Genomic DNA, 19,956 nt, shown 5'->3' on the forward strand with positions numbered 1-19,956 from the left:
CCCTGACCTGCTAAGAGAGGTCTACCCTGACCTGCCACTCCTAGGCCTTTATTACCAGGATCAGAATAATGCATGGTGGAGTGGGTGTGTGGTGAGGACTAAAGAAGCCAGGAAGACCAGCTGGATTCATAATGGTAAAAAGTGAGAGAGAAAAAATAAATACAGAAAGCGGAAAGGAGCAAATGACACAAGAGAGCCTGCATAGGGCAAATTGGTGACAAAATTTGGGGACATTTAACAAATGAGGACAAATCTATACCTTGGGAGCAGCTGTCATACATTGGTTAGACATATATTTAGGAAGAGAATAAGATGAGAAAGAGGGTTTAAGTTTTGTAATCTTCCTTTGCTACTTTCTCAAAAGAAGGCAGTAAAGATATCAACTGCTTACCAGGATTACTGGAGAAGGAAAACCAGCCGCTCTCTCTTTGAACACGGTCCTGCACGTAACTGGATTGAATGGCAGGGCTGTGTACGCATCATGAGATCGTCACGGAGCAGCTACGTTGCTCGCTCCCAGCTGCTTCTCCAGCAGAGCCTTTAGTGAGAGTCTGTGGGTTGGCATCTGAGGGCCGGACTCTGGGCCACATTTCAATTTGCCCCTCTTTCTGAAGTTGATCGGTTGTCATGGGTCTGACTTTAGGTCCCCACTCTCTCTGCCCTGAAAATAGGTTTTCCAAGGAGCATTTTTCTTTCTCATTAAGTAGATCGCTGTAGAGGCCCCATCCAGAGGCTCCCAGAACCCAACCAGACACAGCTGAAGTCATCCCTAAATCCAAAAAACAGCTCTGGCTCACGTGAGATGGCGTTTCTTCTACATTTTAACACGATTTTTACTCCATGAAGGAGAAGACTCTTCAAGGGCGTCATTTTATTTTTTTGGCCAAATGCGCACAGCACATAGTATTAATAATGGTAATAATAATAACATTAAGAGTCAACAATGAAAGCTAACCCTGTCTCCCACCGTATGCGAGGAACTGTACAGGAGCCATCACACTCAGTCGCCATCACAGCCCTGAGGGAAGTGCTACATGTATCCTCATTCTACAGACGAAGAAAATGAGGCTTGCAGTCTGTTTTCCACGGCCTCCCAGCTGGTGAGACCAGAAGAGAAACTCGAATCCGGGCCTGTCTATGCTGTTCTGTTGAGACTAAGAATTACTAACAATTCCATCGCCCAAAGAGAGAGCTGGCTGGAGCACTTCCCAAATCCATGTCTTTGCACCTTTATTCAGCATCTGTGAAAAATCAGGGCTGTGTTTCTGGGTGTGGTGACCTGGGGGGTGACCAGGCCTTTGAAATCTCCTGCTCCAGGGCCCCTAACTCATGAGTGGTCTGGATTTCCTCTTTGCTCTCAAGTGGCTCCATACCTGAAGGACTGTACTCTGTACCCAGACCCCCGCCTCCCCCGCCTGGCCGGATTGCCTCTCCTCCCCACGCCCAGGAGGCAAGCTTCTCTTCACACCTCAGCCCTCCTCAGCAGGGTGGACTAAAACCAGCAAAGTAGTCCCCGGGCTCAAACAGTTTCAAAACATAAGAAACAGAAGAGAAGTTTAGGAAGATAATTCCAATTTCCTTGCACTGTGATGCCAAGGTGTGTGTGTTATTCTGACAATTGCACTCAGGGTATCTTTTTCTTACTAAAAACAATATGAAGTACAGAGGTTGGGTTCCCATTCCAGCCCACAGAAGCCTAAGAAAGCCACAATGTAGTTAAAACAATGCTCTTTTCCAATAAAGAGTGCAGGACCTAATACTCATGATTTTTTTTTTTTTTAAAAGGGAATAGAAACAAAATGTAAAAGTTTGTATTTATCAAAAAGTGTGGACAGGGAAAAGTATGTTTAGGGAAATAAGAAAATACAGATGGAAGATTTTTGGAGTCTCTAAAAAAAGACTTGTAGGTACTTCAGAGGCCTTTGGAAGTTGAGGGCGTGGGTTCTTCTAAGGTCTAATTGTATTTTAAAGGGAAAAAAATCTTCCTTTTCTCTGATGCAGATTCGTCACCAGCTCTGATTCTTATCCATGATACTAAGGACTTCTTTTGAGCTGTATGACTTAGAAATGGAATGAAAAGAAGCAAGAGAAATTTTTCTTGAGGGAACTAAGTAATAAAATAGCAGAGAAAAGTCAGTGGAAGGGATAAAGAGGTGAGTAGGGTTGCCTGGTGGCCAATGATGTGAGCCATGAGTGCGCTGTGTGTCCAGCGCCCCTGGACGGGAAGACAGAAGGTTCCCGGGGAAAGACTAGGTCTGCCATTCCCAACCTGGCACCTTGTGACACCATCAGTTCCAAACAGCTTGACTGCCACCAGGAGAAAAAGGATAATGTGTTTCATGGGAGGAAGTAGAAAAGAAGGGAGTAGAAAAGAAGGGAGACACGGTTAGTGCTGTGCGTGGAGAACAGTTCCCTTTAAGAAAAAGAGAACAAGTCCCCATTTGTAGTGGCTGCCAACTGCGCTGGTGTAAATAATCCCACTACTGGCAATTTCAAGTTACAAATGGTTTAATAACTGGCTCGCAACATTCCTGAATATTTAACAATCAGCTTCCACGAGCTGGTCAGAGCCACCTCCAACACACCACTGGGCAGGGCGGCTAACCATTTATATGTCCACACGGCTGCCAGTCAGACCCACCCACACAAGCGTAGCTCTTCCATTCTGTGAGTGTGACGTCTTAATTACTTTGATGGTTACTTATTCAAAATCTGCAGAATATCCATGGAGTTCCGTAAAAGAGGATGTCTCAAAAGCACATCCTTTGCCTAAAAGCCACGAGAAATCAGAGGGCAGAAGGCAGTTGGATTAGTCTAAATTTAAATTCAAGAATCATCAGATTGCTGAATTCTTGGGACCATGTTAAATTTTCTGACGATATTTTCCTTCATGTGAGTTTTTAAAAAGTCAAAGAAAAAAATCACCCAGTGGTTTTTCTGGAACAATTTTAAAAACGCAAAAACCAGGGCACGTTCTTAGAAAAATTTTAATGCATTTCCAAAGTGGATGAGAAATCGAAGAGAATGTATCTGCTGACCTGTTATTCTATGTATTCGCCTCGTCACGCTGTCTATCAGACTCAAAGTGATGGAGAACGGGGAAAGGTGTCGTGACACAGTGGCCACCCCTGTGAGGTGGATGCGAGGGAGAGCTAACACGCAGAGAAAGAGCATCCCGCAGACCCGAGAGGAACAGGAGAGTGAGTAGGGGCATCATCTTCTAGCCTCTCCCTGCTGGTCACACAGTCACCATGATCTGATCCAGACGTTTGCGTTTTAGGTCGGGCACCGTGGCCTCTTGGCTGGGGTACCCCACGGGGAGCAGCATCAACAGCTTTTCATTCGTGGGCCGGCCCAGGAGCACCCTCAGACGGGGGCCACAGTTGAGAGGAGTGGTAGTGACAGTCACCAGTCCTGCATTCTAAAACAGGAGAGGAAAAGAATACGTTTTGAAGTCAGCAGGCAAAGTCACGGCTCTGCTTCTGGCCTGGGGACATTCTCCTCCCTATTGGACCTGCTCGTCCCATTATTTCCATGAAGTCGGGCACCAAAGAGGCTGCCAGCTGGGGCTAGGGTATCTTGAATCTTACCTGCTCTCCTCAACCTCCCCAGTCCTCACATTCTTTTAACCAATGAGAAGCTTCTCGAAGAAGAAAAATGCTAGTCTTGTTTTTCACTGATGCTCAAGAAACGGACATGGTTATTTCATGGGAAGAAACTTGGAGAATCTACTTACACCAAGGGAACGGTGCAAACAATGGGAGGTCCTATGATTATAGAACCAGCAATGGTGGCACACCATCGTTCCCAGCTGAAAATACTTACGTTCCATGATAGAGAACCCAGTGCCAAGGGATACGCTGGAGGGGGAGGAAATACTTCATCAACCTCTCCCCCAGCCCCTCTGGCTAATAAACATCTAATGAAAATCTTGTGAGGCTTCAAGACACTTCCGGAGCCGGCCCTCTCCATCCCCTAGCCTTCCCAATCAGCAGTCACTGCTAAGCCTGAGCTGGAATGAAATTCTGGAGCTGCCTTGGAGAGTCTTGCACAAGCTCATTTGGTCCAGTCACCACGCTGTCTGTTCCGATGGAGGCTTCAGGAAGATTTCTTTCCTCCCTCACAAATGGGCTACACTCAGCCTTATGGAAAGCTAGAGGGCAGCAAAGTCAACACTAAAGTGAAAAAGGCTGCAGATTTGAAGGTGCAGAAGCTACCTTGTGAATTGAGCTCTCTGAAGGTCTAAACAGCTTCCTCAGGGACCCTAAGATGGATGGGGGCGCCCTGTGGTTCGATGTTGCGCAGTGATTCCTTTATTTATCCGCTTACAGAATTAGGAAGGTAATAAGATGCCAGCTCCTTTAAGACAATTTTTCAAGCAATCTATAAAAACGCATTCCTCTTTTGTGTAACAATGACTATATTTTGTACGATGTTTTCAGCATCCAAATTTTTCTTTTAGTGAAGAAGCACATGTGCTTTTGGAATCGATTGTCCCTTGAAAGTGGGATCACTCACTCTTATAATCTTTGTTTTACTTGTTTACTGTCACTCTCCACCCCAGGACTCCAGTCCCCACGAGTTCATGAAGCCACCGTTCCTGGTGCCTCCCGGGGAAATATTTGTTGAGGGAACGAATTGAACCCCATGAGAGGCGTCCCTCAGTGCTGCTCCGTTTCATGCTTCGCGTTGCTCTAGCTACTGTGTAGCTGGAATTTTTTTAAGCACGTGGACATCTTTCTAGTGCAATGTAAACTCAACTTCTCAGGAAAGGAGAGTCCTCCTTAGAGCTTTTTAATCATTCCATCGGCTCAGACAACAACAGAAAACACAGCTAGGAAACCAGTCCCTGGAACTTCGAGCTCTGATGCCCTTTCCCGTGTCGGCCCAAACCCTTGAAGCTCCATGTCGTTACAGGTGAAGGAGAACACAACAACCATTTTTCTGACCCTGAAATGACGTTGTAAGTGAATTTTCAGGAAGAGTGCCAGCTTGTTGAACCATCAAACTCACCAATCCCGGCTTCCAGAGTCATTTTTCACTGAGTTACCTTACTTAGGAATTTAACTTTAGATAAACAATTTCCACAGGTCCCTGAGCTAGAAACTCAGCTGGGATTTGCGAATAAGGCCACCATTTGGCCCCCAAGGATCACTTCTCTCTCTTGGCCAGGGTGGGAGGGTAACGTACCTGCAGGGCAGCCAGGAGGATGCCGCAAGCGATGGAAACACTGATCTCGCTGTAGTAATGGACCTTTCTTTGGCCATTTGCAGCAAAACCATGCACTTGTTTAAAAATGAGAATCAAAACAGGTGCTGTGTCCAGGTACTCTTTAATCCAATTGGTTCTGAAGGGAAAAAAAATATTCCAGAGAATATTTGCTTTTAATGATTTTTATCTTTGTACTACCTTAGCGTATTTACGTTGAAAATAAAACCATTTACTTGTCTTGCGTTTAAACTGAAAAGGAGCAGGATATTTGTTTGTTTGTGTCTTGTTCATCTTTTTCTATCCAGGGTCATTCAATTCAATAAATGCATTAATAAGGGCCTAGTATGGCAAGGCACATGAAATGCTGAAAGATGCAAAGATGGATCCTATAATCAAGAGGGCAATAAGCCAAATTTGGCAAAATAAACCTTGGAAAGTGCTATGAAAGAAATAGAAGCCAAGTGCATTAGGAGCCCCACATTACTCACCGCATATGATTATTGTGAGGGTGTAATCAGCTCAAATATAAAAAGTGCTTAAAGTACCTAGTCCATAGTGCTGTGTATGTGTCAGCTAGTGTTATGATTATTACTAATATTATTTTACAGTGAATAACAAAAATATGTCTAAAATACGAGATGAAGAATAACTAATTTACCTACGTTCAAAGGCAAGTTAGTAATTTTTACAGATTTTTTTGTACTTATTTATTTTGCCTAGGTGTACACTGGTATCTAACATTTTGGGCTTGTTCAGTTTTAGAAGAATTTAGTATGCCATCACAGTGGAGCTAACTAAAAGAGAGCAACGTGGCACAAGGCCTGTTAAACAAGGACAAGTAGCGCCTTCTGCCTGGTGGAGGGCTCAAGCAGGAAGAGACACAGTTTGGCAGGTAGATTGGGCCCAGATTCCATATCATTGAGCCTTTAATGACAGCTGTGGGCTTCAGAGTTGACTCAAACAGGATGTCAGGACACATGCTCATTTGCAATTCAATTTAACAAACATTTATTCATTTACCCACAGTGCATCAGCACTCTGCTAGATGGTATAAGACTTTCTTAAACTGAAGCTCCCTCGACCCCTAGAGTTTATATATATGTGCGTGTGTCCATACTGTCTGCAGAGAAAGTCTGTAGCTTTAATTGGATTCTCAAGAGTATCTTGGTGTACAACAAAGGTTTCTAGAATACGGCCTATAAAACGAAAAGGAAAGGAAACCAATTATTAAAATACTATGTGCTAATGGCTATTTTTGATGCATGGGAGGTGTATGTTAGGTGCTTTGGGCACAGAGCTGAGAGAGCAATTAATTCTGTCTTCGGAGGGGACAGTGACGAGGCTGGCAGTGTTTCGTCGGTACTGCCGCCTCCCGGAGCACATCTCTCTAAAGCTAGAAACTCAATTCTGCTTTTACTCATCCCACTTTTTTCCCATGAATATGCAGTAAGATTTAGATATTCGTTATTAATGTCCGGGGCTTCTTCCAGAGCACTGTGATAACTCCATAGATATCAATTTCGATAGGGTTTAAATATCTGAGGAAAAAATTATTCTCTGGGGCCAAATAAACGAAAGAGCAGCAGGGCCAAGAGGCCGACTTCTCCTCACCCCAGTCCTGACTGTTCGATGAGAAGTCGCACACCACCCTCCAAGATTGCCACGCAGTCGCCCTTTCTTAGCCTGCATCACAGTGGAGTGTTGGATGGCCTGTGTCAGAACTGGCCACTCAAGGCCCACAGCTGACAGCCAGACGCGTGAGTCCTTCTGCACTGTAAGTGCCAACGAGTCGAGATAGCCTCCCTTCTGAGAGGTCAGGACCAATATCTCTGCCCCAACCCGCCTCATGCTCAGCTTGAGAAGAGATTGGAGGCAAAGGAAATGGCTTTTGTGGGGAGTGAGTATTTGTAAAGAGCACCCTGTGACTAGAGTTCTAAAATGACAAGGCTGTCTAGAAAGTGGAAGGGGACTGTTTTGATTATAAAAGTGACTGAGAAGTTCTGGAATCTCTCTGAGATGTTAGGAAGGGCGACTGCCTCTCAGTGGGAAAGAGGGTTCAGCAAGGCATAGCTAGCTGTAGCCACTGGAAAAAATGAAACCATGTATTTACGTCCCCTAACACACTGGGGCACCACAGTATAACTAGTCACACGGAATTCCAATCCACTTCTTTCTTGAGATAAGGAAGCCCACAAAGTTACTAACACCTAATGGATTTTACACTTGTACTAAACTTGTACTTTTACTAAACATGTACTAAAATTAAAGCCTGCTCTGCCATCACGTGGAAGATGCGATCTCTGTAGCAAGCTGTAATATACTTCACTCAAGATCCTGAGAAATATTTCACAATCTTACGTGCCAGATGGGAGAAAAGGGAAGTAAGTCCTTGACGTTTTATTTACTAATAATTATGTGGGTCAGAGTCTATTTCTTTACCAAAGATCCTTATGGTTCTCACTATGTGGCATTATCATTCTACACGCTTAAAAACTCATTTAATTTTCATAATGAAGTAGATGCTAGACTTATTCTCATTTTACAGAAGGGGAAACTGAGGTACAGAGAGGCTGGTAAGCGGTAGACCTCACATTTGAGCCACAGCCGTCCAGCTTTGGAGGACCTACTCTTAGTCTCGATCTTATTTAATCCTGACACCAAGCTTTTAACAATATCATTTTGGGTAGAAAACAGGAGCTTAGCATGATGGTTAATTTTATGTGTCAACATGACTGGGCCACCGGGTGCTCGTAGATTTGGTTAAACAATATTCTGGGTGTGTCCGTGAGGGTGCTTCTGGACCAGACTAACGTGTGAATGGGTAGACTGAGGAAAGCAGGTTGCCCTTCTCGCTGTGGGCGGGCCTCATCCAGTCTGCTGAAGCCCTGAATAGAATAAAAATGTGGAGGAAGGGGAGTGCTCTCTCTCTGCCTGACTGTCTTCGAGCTGGGACATCCGTCTTCTCCTGCCTTGCGTCTTGGCCCGGGAGTGGAATTTACACCATTGGCTCTCCCGCTTCACAGGCCTTCAGAGTCAGACTAGAACTGCACCATCAACCCTCCTGGGTCTGCCGCTTGCCGACTGCAGATCTTAGGACTGCTCAGCCTCCATGATCATGTGGACCAATTACTTATAATAAATCTCTCGGGGCCGGCTCCGTGGCCGAGTGATTGTGTTAGCACACCCCACTGTGGCGGCCCAGGGTTCAGATCCTGGGCGCAGACATGGCACTGCTCGTCAGGCCATGTTGAGGTGGCGTCCCACATCCCACAACTAGAAGGACCTGCAACTAAGATATACAGCTGTGTACGGGGGGGGGGGGGGGGGGGGGGGGGGAGGGGGGGGGTTTAAAAAAAAAAAAAAAATCTCTCATCTCTGTTTCTCTCTGTCTCTTTATGTCTTTTCTCTCTCTCTCTCCCTCTCCACTGATTCTGTTTCTATGGAGAATCCAGACTAATATGCTTAGAGAGAGTAAATAAATGCCTCAGGCCTTACAATTGAAAAACCAAAGGTAAGGTTTGAAGCCAGATCTGATTCTAGCTGGCATTCCCAACCACTCCACCGGATGTGGCGAAGCTGGACTTGACTTCCAGAATTCCTCCCAGAGGCAGAATCAAACTTTTTAACACCCAAAACAAAACCAGGAAACTGAAGTCATAGTTACTTCATTTCAAGAGGCCAAACCAAACGTCCCTAATTGCACCAACTTTGTACCTCAGTTTCTTCAGGTCTGTAACCCATCGGTGGCCCATTCTTTTCAAGTAGTTTATTTCCTCTTCTCCCTCAATGATCTCCCGAATCTTATGCTTCGTGTCCGGGTCCTTCACGACCACAAAGGTCCAGGGCTCTGTGTGGGCCCCACTTGGGGCTGTTCCTATCATCCATTAAATTAAGATCAGAAATTAAAACTGCAGGGAAAAGTGAGAATGTTAATTAAGAATAAATGTAATGACTAGCACTTGCTCAAATGAAGTTAGATCGTCCAGCAAACCAGGGGCTTGGCAGGAGACAAGCCTGCTGCTGTCGACTCCATTTCCCTCAGCATCAGTTTTGGGGGTCTCCAAACCAGCTAACTGATATCAAGGCCAGTAGTTCCAGGGCTGCGGGAATTTATCAGTGCTTCTTTAATTATGGAGGAGAAAAGCTCCCTAAGTAACTACCACGACCAGTGAGAGAACTGAGGGGAAATTCTGGCAGCCAAAATTCTCCAAAACATCTTTTGTTTTGATATTCTTGCAAAAGGATAAAGTCATGAAGCTTATTGAAAATGGTAAAACTTAAATGGTGAAATGGTTTTTAAAATGCTCCTCAAAAGATAACTAAACTATAAATGGTTTAGCACCTCTGTCAAAGCTCTGAGTGTGGCACGGTGGGGGCTGTGGTCTTGGGGACGCACAAGAACTCTTGGCCCCGGGCGCTCAATCCACATGACAGCGTGTCTTTCCGGTCTTGCGGACTCTGGGAACCCTCTGCCCACACCTGGATGGGTCCCAGTGTCTGGGGACAGTGCTTCCCAGAGCATCACAGTGCCCAAGGATCTTGAATTGCCTTTAAGATTCCATCCAGGGCCTGGGCCAGCTTCTGATCAGGTGTCACCCCTCTGTCCTAGAGATGGCCCACTGTTCCTAGCAGTGGGCCACAGTGACCCACTGGTGGGACATTTCAGAAGCAACCATCGCTTTCCTCCTAGTAATTTAATGGCAGGAATTCTACCTGCGGGGGTGGGGGGGCGGCGGTCAGGCCTGTCAGCCTTGATGGGCTTCTTGTTTCCACCCACCACGCCCCACGGTGGAGAAGGCAAAATTGGATTGTGAAATTCAAGTCAAAAGCTAAACATATAGACCAAATTTCTGAACAGAGTGATTCCAATTCATGTCACTGTTTGCTGACTCTTTGAGTGTCACTAAACATGAGAAATAAATTGTTCCCTAATGTTTTCAATTATGCAAAGTTTATCTGAATGTCCTATGCGCACACACACATGTAGATACAGACACAGTCACGTGTCGCTTAACGATGGGGATATGTTCTGAGAAATGCATCGTCAGGTGATTTTGTTTTTGTGCGAACATCATAGAGTGTACTTACACAAACCTAGGTGGTATAGCCTACTACACACCTAGACTATGTGGTGCTGGTCTTATGGGACCATTGCTGTATGTGCGGTCTGTTGTTGACCCAAATGTCATTAGAGGGCACATGACTGTATATACACAGAAGTTACTGCTATTAGTTAGATAAAAGACAATCTAGCACATTTGTAATCTTTTTTTTTTTTTTTTTTTGGTGAGGAAGATTGGCCCTGAGCTAACACCTGTGCCAATCTTCCTTTATTTTGTATGTGGGATGCCATCGCAGCATGGCTTGGTGAATGGTGTGTAGGTTTGTGCCCAGGATCTGAACCCGTGAACCCTGGGCTGCCAAAGCAGAGCACATGAAGTTAACCACTATGCCACTGGGCTGGCCCCTACATTTGCATTCTTAACTGAAAGGAAATGTTTTATTCTTGCTTCCTTTTAACTTGGGCAATGGATTCACAATGGTTATGCAATAATTTCTGCAAATGAACTTAAATGTGACTTATATAGGAATAAGACTCCAGGGGCCAGCCCCGTGGCTAAGTGGTTAAGTTCATGCGCTCTGCTTCAGTGGCCCAGGGTTTTGCCAGTTGGGATCCTGGGTGCGGATGTGGCACCGCTCACCAAGCCATGCTGAGGTGGCGTCCCACACAGCACAACTAGAAGTACCTACAAGTAGAATATACAACTATGTCCTGGGGGGCTTTGGGGAGAAGAGGAAGCAGAACAAACAAAAAAAAACCAACGAAGATTGGCAGCAGATGTTAGCTCAGGTGCCAATCTTTAGGAAAAAAAAAAAAAGAACATGATATTGGATTCTCCTAAAAAAAAAAGAAGACTCCCATCAGAGGAGACTCTCTGATCGACATTCTTCTGTCTCCTCCCTGTTTTTCTGTCATTCTCATTTTTTCTCTCCGTGGAGATACTACATTGCATTGAAATGGATTTGCCTTGCTTTGGTTTACTTTGCAAATTCATATGGGTAAATTTAGCTGGTGCATTAGAATATGGTACTAGAGCACCATGGTGTGTATAAGAAATTTGGTTCCAAAAAGAGAAATACGAGTAAGTGAATGTGTGCATATGCATGTGTTTTAAGGAGAGACAAAAGTAAGAGAAGGTTTCTTTTGCAATGTGTAATACTATGTTCAGAAATTTTTATTTTCAATAAAAATTTATTATATTAAATAATGTCAGAAGTTTGAACTGTTGTTACATCTGCTCCCAAGAAGTTTGTAATAGTCAGAAGTTTGCAGAAAGTGGAAATCATTATGTTTCTGGCAGTCAGTGAACACCTGGGTAAGACTTTATAGATAAATCTATCACTCCAGGCTTTATTCACTGTGTTTGAACTTTGACGTTGCTCCAATATCGTCACTTGCAGCTGACATTCTCCAAGACCCAGTGTGCAATTACAGACCTGCTGCTCTGATGACATTATCAATCACTTCCATCGGGATTTGCTCATTACTTATGAATCTGATAGACCGTCTCTTGTTGAGAAGTTCATAAAATTCCTGGGATCTCTTAACCATTTCCTTCTCAGGGTACCGGGTGTGAGAGAACGCGATGTGTTCAACGTTTTCCTCTGACTCTTGCGATTCGTCAGCATCTCCAAATAAGAATAAGAAAGGCAGCAAATTAAATGATGTCTCTTGGTTATGAAGGGGAGCAGAATATGCCATCCCAAAACACGCCTCTTTAGTATGAGGATTACTTTGAGTTCACTATTTTTAAGAAACAGCAGACACAGGAGAGGCTCTAAAAACCTGAGTAGAAGTCACCCTTTTGTTAGTGACATTTACTTTTATAAAGGAAATCTCCATTCGTGAGTGTCCCTCTCTGCACCAGGAAGAGAAGGATGCTTTTAAACCACAAGAAACTCTTGTTAATGGAGAAGGCGTATATCATACACTTTTCCAGTAAGTATATTACATTTCACAATTTTTTTTTTAAAGAGAAGACCATAGAATTTAATTACCAAAGAAATCAAAAGCAGATCAACTGACTAGAGCTGTTAGGTAAGAATGTCTGAAAAAGAAAGACACTTGAACTTCCCCAGTGCAGCAAAATTTCAAGTAGTGGATTTCTTCCCATGTGAGCCATTTTTCAAAGTACAATAGCAGAACCAATTTTTAAAATATTCCTGTTTCATATTTAAAATATCAATGCCTTCAAGAAAGATTTCAAGTTGAAACAATGAATGAGAACTTGAAAGCAAAAATATAACTGTCTATAGATACTTTTGCCTTCTGAGAAAAGTAGAGTAATTCAAATCAGTGGGAAATAAATCTCCACATTGCTCACTTTTCCTCACAAGACTGAGGAGGGAAGAAGAGAGGATGCACACTTTTAACCCCTTAATGGTTTTTCTGCGTGGCCGTATTCCTGGAGTAGATGGCTCCTGTTTTTCAGAGCATAGGAGTGAACCTTTGGAAGAGGAGCTAGGTTACCCTGGTTGATGAAGTGAGGGGAATAGAATTTGGGAGGAAAGCCCAGAGCCAGGCCTACACAACAGAGAATCAAACGACCTTTGGAAGGAAGGAAGGGCTGCCCCCAATGCTAATGCGGTGAGTGACTGGTTGGGAAGTAGGGAAATCACCGAAAGAAAAGAATCATTTCCACAGGCAACTTGGTGTGAAGAAGAAGATAAAAACTTACAAGAAAATCTTAAAAAAGAGTCACCATGGTATTGGGTGTTTGAGCTGTTTTTCAGGAATTAGAATCCCTTGTCCAGGTCAGTCTGGTTGAAACCACCAATTCATCAACTGGGCCCATGTGGATGGCTGAGAAGCAACCTTTTGATGTCAAGAGACTAAAAACTCTCCCCTCAGATCATGCTCATGCCACCATCTTGTGAACATGGGTCCTATGAAGAGGCATGGCGTCTGACCACGCTTGCACAGATCATCATTACCTCACCTCTCCTCACCTCCAATCATCTATTTCCACACTTCAGACTACCTTGCCCCCATCCCATAAATATCCCTGAGATCCCACTTTTGGGGAGGCAGATTTGAGACTCATTCTCTCGTCTCCTCACTTGGCTGCCTTGTGATAAAACCTCCTCTCTGCTGCAATCTCGTCGTCTGGGTGTTTGGCTCTCGGGGAGACAAGCAAAAACAAACGTGGTTCGGTAAGAGAGGCAACAAACACTCTCACCTTTCTAGCAATCAATTCTGAACCAACCCCAGACGTCATCAATATCAACCCTGAACTTTATCAAACGTGTCAATAAAGACTTTCACCTCTAGTGATACTTTCTGCATCGTTTGTTAAGAAGTCTGGCACCTTCTGTAGTCAGTACGTGGTAAATGAGCCAATGCATCAAATGCCTCCTTGACTTTTTGAAAAGGAAGTTACCAACTCTTCAGATCCACTCAGCATTTGCCTAAACGAAGGCAGCGTAGGTGCATGACCTGGCAATCTCTGCAGCTTCTAAAGGCCAGGATAAGCACTCTTAATCCAGCAGAATGAGGGGCTGCTGCCTGAGCCTTATCAGTGAAACCATTATCTCTGAGCTGGGCAGACAAATGGTCCGAATCTCTGCTGGGCTGGATTGTCCTGAGCGCTCTCCGAGCTGTGCTCACTGGGGGCTGCTGATCCTGGAGTCTTCCCAGGGCAGAAGGTGTATATCCTACTTGGGGAAAGGAGTAGGCAGAGCCAGACTTGGAGAGAAAACACCAAGGGAAGCACAGGGCAGTGAACCAATTCAAAAGGCACCACTTCTTGCCTTGCCCTTGAGCTTCTGACTGCCCGGAGGAATGCGGCCCACACCGAGAGGGAAGAGAACAGCCTCTGTGCACTCCATAGTTGTCCTGTCTCCACCCTAGACCAGCCCAGCCACTTTGGGGAATTCATTCAAGCTCTAAAGCCCATGTATTCCAAAACAAATGCATGCTACTATGGTCTGCTTTGTAACACATATATAAAAAAATTGTGCTGCCACACTTGGGGTTTGCTATTAACACCAAGAACAACTTGACTTTTATCCTTGCTTTAATGCCAAGGAATCTTAAATTGCACCATAATTAGGTTTAACAGCCAAGTAATTCTAGGCCACATCTTTGCTTTAATGTTGAACACAAAGGTATTTTTCTGGCTGCATCTCTACATAAACTGCTTCTGTGTTTTGCAGTTCCACTTCAAAATCTTTTCAAATATTTTCTAGCTATGAAACTGAAAGGCCAATTTGTGTCATGTCATCCTTGTTCCCTCCCTGCAATTTTGGGAGAGGCTTGAGGAGCACTATTAATAAGGCTGAGGGGGATGCAGCTCTTGCAGTAGACGGAGTCTGAAGGTGGGGACGGGAGCAATTTCAGGGCCCAGCACCCGCCAGAGAATGCCTCCTTCTCAACTCCCTCGGCCATGGCTCTACTTCTCTGTGGGCCTCTCAGTCATTGAACTCCTAGCCCTGGTATAGATTGACTGTTTCACTAGCAGCTCCCGAGGTGGGTGGGGGCTGGAGAATCTGAGGGTGTCCAGATGCAGAGAACTTGGATAGACTAATGCTATCCTGAGTGAAGTTGACAGAACTTGTTTCTGAGCCCCTTCATCTCTTGTGACATCCCCAGTGTCCCCAAGCTGATTTTCACTCTCTCCTAGTAGGATCCGCCCAGACCCACTCTCAAGGACAGTGTCTCCATCCACGTCTTTTCCCTTTCCTAATCTTCTCTCCTCTGACCTTACCTAAAACCTAAAGGTCTTATGAGAGTCTTGGTAAGCCAACCTTTTAAAATTAGCCTTGCAGGGGTCGGCCCTGTGGCTGAGTGGTTAAGTTTGTGTGCTCCACTTTGGTGGCCCAGGGTTTCGCCAGTTTGGATTCTGGGCGCAGACCTAGCCCTACTCATCCAGCCTTACTGAGGTGGCATCCCACACAGCACAACCAGAAGGCCATACAACTAGAATACACAACTATGTACTGGGGGGCTTTGGGGAGAAGAAGAAGAAAAACAAAGATTGGCAACAGATGTTAGCTCAGGTGGCAATCTTAAAAACAAATAAAATTAGCCATGCAAACCTATTAATTAATGGGTGAGTGTGTCAAAGGATGATGAAATGAAAAGACAAAGCAGAATTTATTGCTTCCTACAGCAAAGGAGAGCCACGTGCTGGTTGAGCTCAGTCTCTGTGAACACAATAGAATGCAGACCTTATGTAGTGTTTTTGGCAATGATGTGCTGGCTAACTAGCTCTCTGAGGCAGAAGAAAAGAGCCCTGGCTAATAGCACTTGCCAATTTCCATCATGGCCTGACTTCAAGCTACTGATGATTGAAAAAAAGGCCCACGGAATGCCAGAATATTTAACAGTTGGCTCTTCCGGGCCCCAGAGGCTGGCCCTGGCACACCACGTGGTTGGGAAGCATGGAGCTCAGGGATTGGTGTACTTCCAGGGGTGCAGGCAGATTGATGTCATCTGCAGGCACAGCGGTACTTGGTTGAGACTGTTGTTGATCGGTTGGCACTCAGAGGGGCGGGGACAGGAGTGAGTCCCTCCCTGATTGGCTGGTTTTCAGAAACAAGAGCCTGCCACTGATTGGTTGGCTTTCAGGAGCTTTTACTCAGGTGAGTTGTCATTGATCCATTAGACAATGGATTTGAAACCAGTTCTGACAGCTGCTTGTTACCACGGGTACATAAAAATCTGTCCTTTCCCAAGTTTTTGAGAACATTTTTATTCTCAAGCATTACCCACATTAGATAAAAATTTTAACACAGGCCTTTCTTAGCAGGGATTGGACAACCCGGGACAATCAAGCTTTCAGTTAGAATAATAGCTGTCGGACGGCCAGTGAAGCTAAGTGAAGAAAAATTCCTGCCAACGTTGAAACAGACTCATCTTGATGAGATGTGTTCCTTATATCTTTGCCTCCTGTTTCCATTTCCATGAGCTTCCGTGAATCTGGACCTGACTAGAAAATGTTTGTGCAGGATTTTTGGTTCATTTAGGGGGACACTCTGAGGTTTCCACTTTGGGGTAAACACCAGCAACTTCTCTTCCTTAGACCTCTGCTGCAGACAAGGAACTGAAAATGTTAATAGGACACCACGTTTGGTCGGAAGGAAGTCAGTGTCTGACATCTGATAAGAATGGCCTCTCTGCGCTCCCCACCATCCCCCGACTCGACCCCACGCATGCTGATCCCCTGATCTGTGAATGTGCAGTAGGAATTCTTTGTGAATCAGAGCTGCAGGAGGCTGGATTGGAACCCATAGTTTCCTTAACTCATGCTAGAATGGCCTACAATGCTTATGTTACTGTTTTGTCTCTTAGTGTTAATTTGCAAAACGGTTTGAATCCAGTATCCACTTGCTGTCATCAAAACCATCTCCACGTTTCCTTGGTAACGGAATCCTTTTTCTTCTCCAATTACACCCCCTTTGGAACCTGCAGTACCAGCAGCGGATCCGCCTTGGATCATGTCCACCCGTCCAGGGTTGGGAGCTGGGACTTGGGTGGCAGAGGACCCTGAGTTTAAAGGTTGATTCTCACCTACCACCTGTGTGACCTCAGCAGGTATCGCTTATGTAGACACAAAAATTCCAACAGGAGACCGAGAACTCTGTATTCAGGAAGATGTGCTCATGGGTGCTGAGGAGGCCACCGTGTGTTCAATTCATTCCTCTGTGTGAGGAACGCACAGGATTTTGAAAAATGAACCATCAGGCAGATAACCAGAACTGGGCCATACAGCTTTGTCCTCTCTCCCCAGCCTTCAGGCCTGTCCCCAGGTCTCTGATTCCCCACCAGCCTCATCAATCCCTCTCATATCCCCCAACCCCTTGGGTCTTCAAATTCACGGCCTTTCCTCAATGCGCACTACCTCTGATCTGTCAGGGAATTTTTAATCCTGCTGGCCATCTCCTGCCTCCTCGGTTCTAGGTCATTCTCCTACTGGAAAGGCAGCCTAGTAAACGGGCTATCTGTCTGGACTCTGGAGCCAGACTGCCTGGGTCCTGGCTCTACCATGACCTGCCAGGGCAGGTGACTTAGCCTATTCCAGCCTCGGTTTCCTTATCTGTAACATGGGGATGATTATAGCGGCTACCTCGCTGTATTGTTATGAAGACTAAATGACTCGCTATATGTAAAACATGACACTGCATACAGTAAGTGCTACATAAGGACTTGTTACTATGATGATCCTGGAGCTCCTTTCCCCACATCTTCTTTTCTGTAGTCCATTTCTCCCACCACAGTTCCTCTGACCTGGAGGTGCCACCCGAGTTCTCTCCTGAGCCGCCTTTCTAGTAATACTCCCTTAGTGACTTCATTAGTTTTCCAAGTTCTAAGTGTCACCCCTATGCTGGTAACTCTCCACTCAGTCTCTGTGGCCGGGATCACTCACCTAGACTCTTCTCTCCCTTTCTGCTTGGGTGTGTGACCATCCTCTCAAATCTAACATGTCCTTCATGACACTCAACATCTTCTCCCTTGACTGGTTCCTCTTCCCTCACCCATTTATGATAGTGCCATTCTGCCTTTTCCAGCCCCCAGATCTTGCCCTCTCCTTCTTCTTCCAATAACCAATTTATTACCAAGCCTGTTACTCTATCTTTAACTTCACCCTGATTCACTCCTTCCTCTGCATTCCCCTTCCACCACCACCCAGGCCACCCTTATCAGAACACGTCATCACCCCGCTTCATAATGGATATCTCTGTGTTCAAGGGAAGTGCTTCTCAGCTGGGCATAATGGGCACTCAGGGGGGATGTCCTTCTACGTATGAGAGTAAGAGGCAGCTCTGCTCAGAGGCCGCCTGGGCTGGACTCCTCTGTGGTACATTCGGCATTGCTGGCTCCCAGCACTGAATGCCAGCTGTGCATCTAACCCCTCAGTCTTGAGATTAGGACAACTCAGAACACACACACACACACACACATGCACACATGCAGACACGTGTGCACACACAAGCATATGCGCACACGTACACATACATGCCCACATGCATGCACACGTACTTCCAGGCGGCCTCTGTTGGAGGGTGGGCCGTCACGAGCCCAGCTGAGCATCACTGAGCTCCTTGCAAATCAAACCCACCCCACAAACCCACCTGAGACAAACCTCAAACACAGATTACTCAAGGCTCCTCCAGAACCTGCCCTTCCTGCCTGCCTCCTTTGTCACCTCTGCTTTCCCAGGCTACTGTGACCTGGCCCACCATTGGTACCCCATTTCCTTTCACCCCTTCCCTGGTCAGTGCAGTCCTCCCATCTTCTCAGCATCTTTCCAACGGGTTCTGTCTCTGCACTTACACCCTTCCAGCTCCTCTCACCGGAGATGCCTCCTACCCTTGCCGTTCCTATCCTATTAATCTGCCAGGCCTGGTCTGTTCTTTCCTAATTGCCCTGCCATGCCCTGATGCCTTCTCAAAACTCCTTATGATCAGTTCCCCTTGGTTCGTCTCTTTGTTGCTCTCTCTTTTGGCTGCCTGTTTATTGTCTTGTCTACTGAATTGGACACTCAGCTTTGAGGACAGTGGCCACTCCTGTCTCTAACCCATAGGGCCTGGCACAATGAAAGGCAGCAAGTCCCCAGAAAGATGGCAGTGTTTAATTTCAAAGTGCTTGATCAGAACCTGACCACTTACCCCACAGTCACCACCAGCCTGTGATGCGCCCCTTCAGAAAGATTTTAGCAGCCAGAACAGGATTGGAGCCAGAGAAAACGTTAGCCCCTCAAGAGCTTTTTACAGAGTATCCAGGAATAAAGGGAAGTTGGTGCCAGCGGGTGACAAACTAACCACCGGAGAGAAACGATCTGTCTCTGTCACTCACCAATTTGCTTGCACCATAGAGGCTGATGATGAAACTGACCTGTGTATGTTTCTTCCTCTCCATAAGCCCCGCCGATAAGTTGCACTCATCATAAAAACGCAAAGGTGGAAGCTATGCAGCATTCCTAGTGCCTTTACCTTCTTCCACCTGGCAGAGGTCAGTGCTGTCTTTGAAGTCTTCATGCATCCAGGGACGAGCCTCGGCCCTGCCTGTAGGCTCCCCCTTTCTTCTCTCGATGCTTCTACCAGCATTTTTAAAGAGCCACACAATCAAAATGCAGACAACTGCTGCCAAGACTGGAGTCAGGAGAAACATGGTCATGAGACTGCCCTGAACTGTACACACACTTCCCAGCCCGATATTTAAACAAACAGAGACAGGAGTGGGGAATGCTGGGGGATGGGAGGTAGGAAGAGAGAGGTGTGCAGGGAGGAGGGAGCAAAGTACCTCTCTCACTCTGCGAGGACTTTGCAAAGGAGCAAAGATCAAAGCCATGTGTGTTCGCTGAGTGTTGTGGGTCTGGTAATGCACAGGTGCATTCACTTTTTTAAATTATGTCCTAAGTCAATATATTCTTCGACAATACTTGTTTTTAAAAGAACAGATTTCCAGACAGCAACTCGGATCTGCTGAAAGAGAATTTCCAGGAAAGAGGTCTGTAATCTGCATTTTCAAACAGCTTGTTTGTGAAACACTACCCTGAGGTTTTGATTTTTTAAAAAAATGAAGGCTGAGCCAACACATTAAGAAATGATCATATTTTGCATTAGAGAAAAATTTTGATCTAGGAAAAGTGATACAAAATACCTTAAAATGACAGTTTGATTAATTGTATAAAAACTTAAGTAGGACTTTTTTTTTTTACCCCCAAATGTCTTAGTTTGGGC

General features: G+C 45.4%; 1 protein-coding gene across 2 annotated transcripts; it reads right to left on the reverse strand.

Moving 5' to 3' along the window:
* Positions 1 to 2,969: 2,969 nt before the first annotated feature.
* On the reverse strand, positions 2,970 to 19,490 carry IYD (iodotyrosine deiodinase). Of its 2 annotated transcripts, XM_001915482.3 has the most exons (5): positions 19,207 to 19,490; positions 11,710 to 11,901; positions 8,926 to 9,085; positions 5,191 to 5,347; positions 2,970 to 3,421 (listed from the first exon to the last, which is right to left on the reverse strand). In XM_001915482.3, the coding sequence occupies exons 1-5, from the start codon at positions 19,388 to 19,390 to the stop codon at positions 3,239 to 3,241; spliced, it is 876 nt and encodes a 291-aa protein (XP_001915517.2). In that variant the 5' UTR covers positions 19,391 to 19,490; the 3' UTR covers positions 2,970 to 3,238. The 2 variants fall into 2 exon arrangements, with proteins under 2 accessions (XP_001915517.2, XP_070112304.1); XM_070256203.1 differs by lacking the exon at positions 19,207 to 19,490 and having other exon boundaries at positions 11,778 to 11,901.
* Between the last annotated feature and the right edge of the window lie 466 nt (positions 19,491 to 19,956).

The sequence above is a fragment of the Equus caballus genome, chromosome 31 (assembly GCF_041296265.1).
Source record: "Equus caballus isolate H_3958 breed thoroughbred chromosome 31, TB-T2T, whole genome shotgun sequence".
Classification (NCBI taxonomy): domain Eukaryota; kingdom Metazoa; phylum Chordata; class Mammalia; order Perissodactyla; family Equidae; genus Equus; species Equus caballus.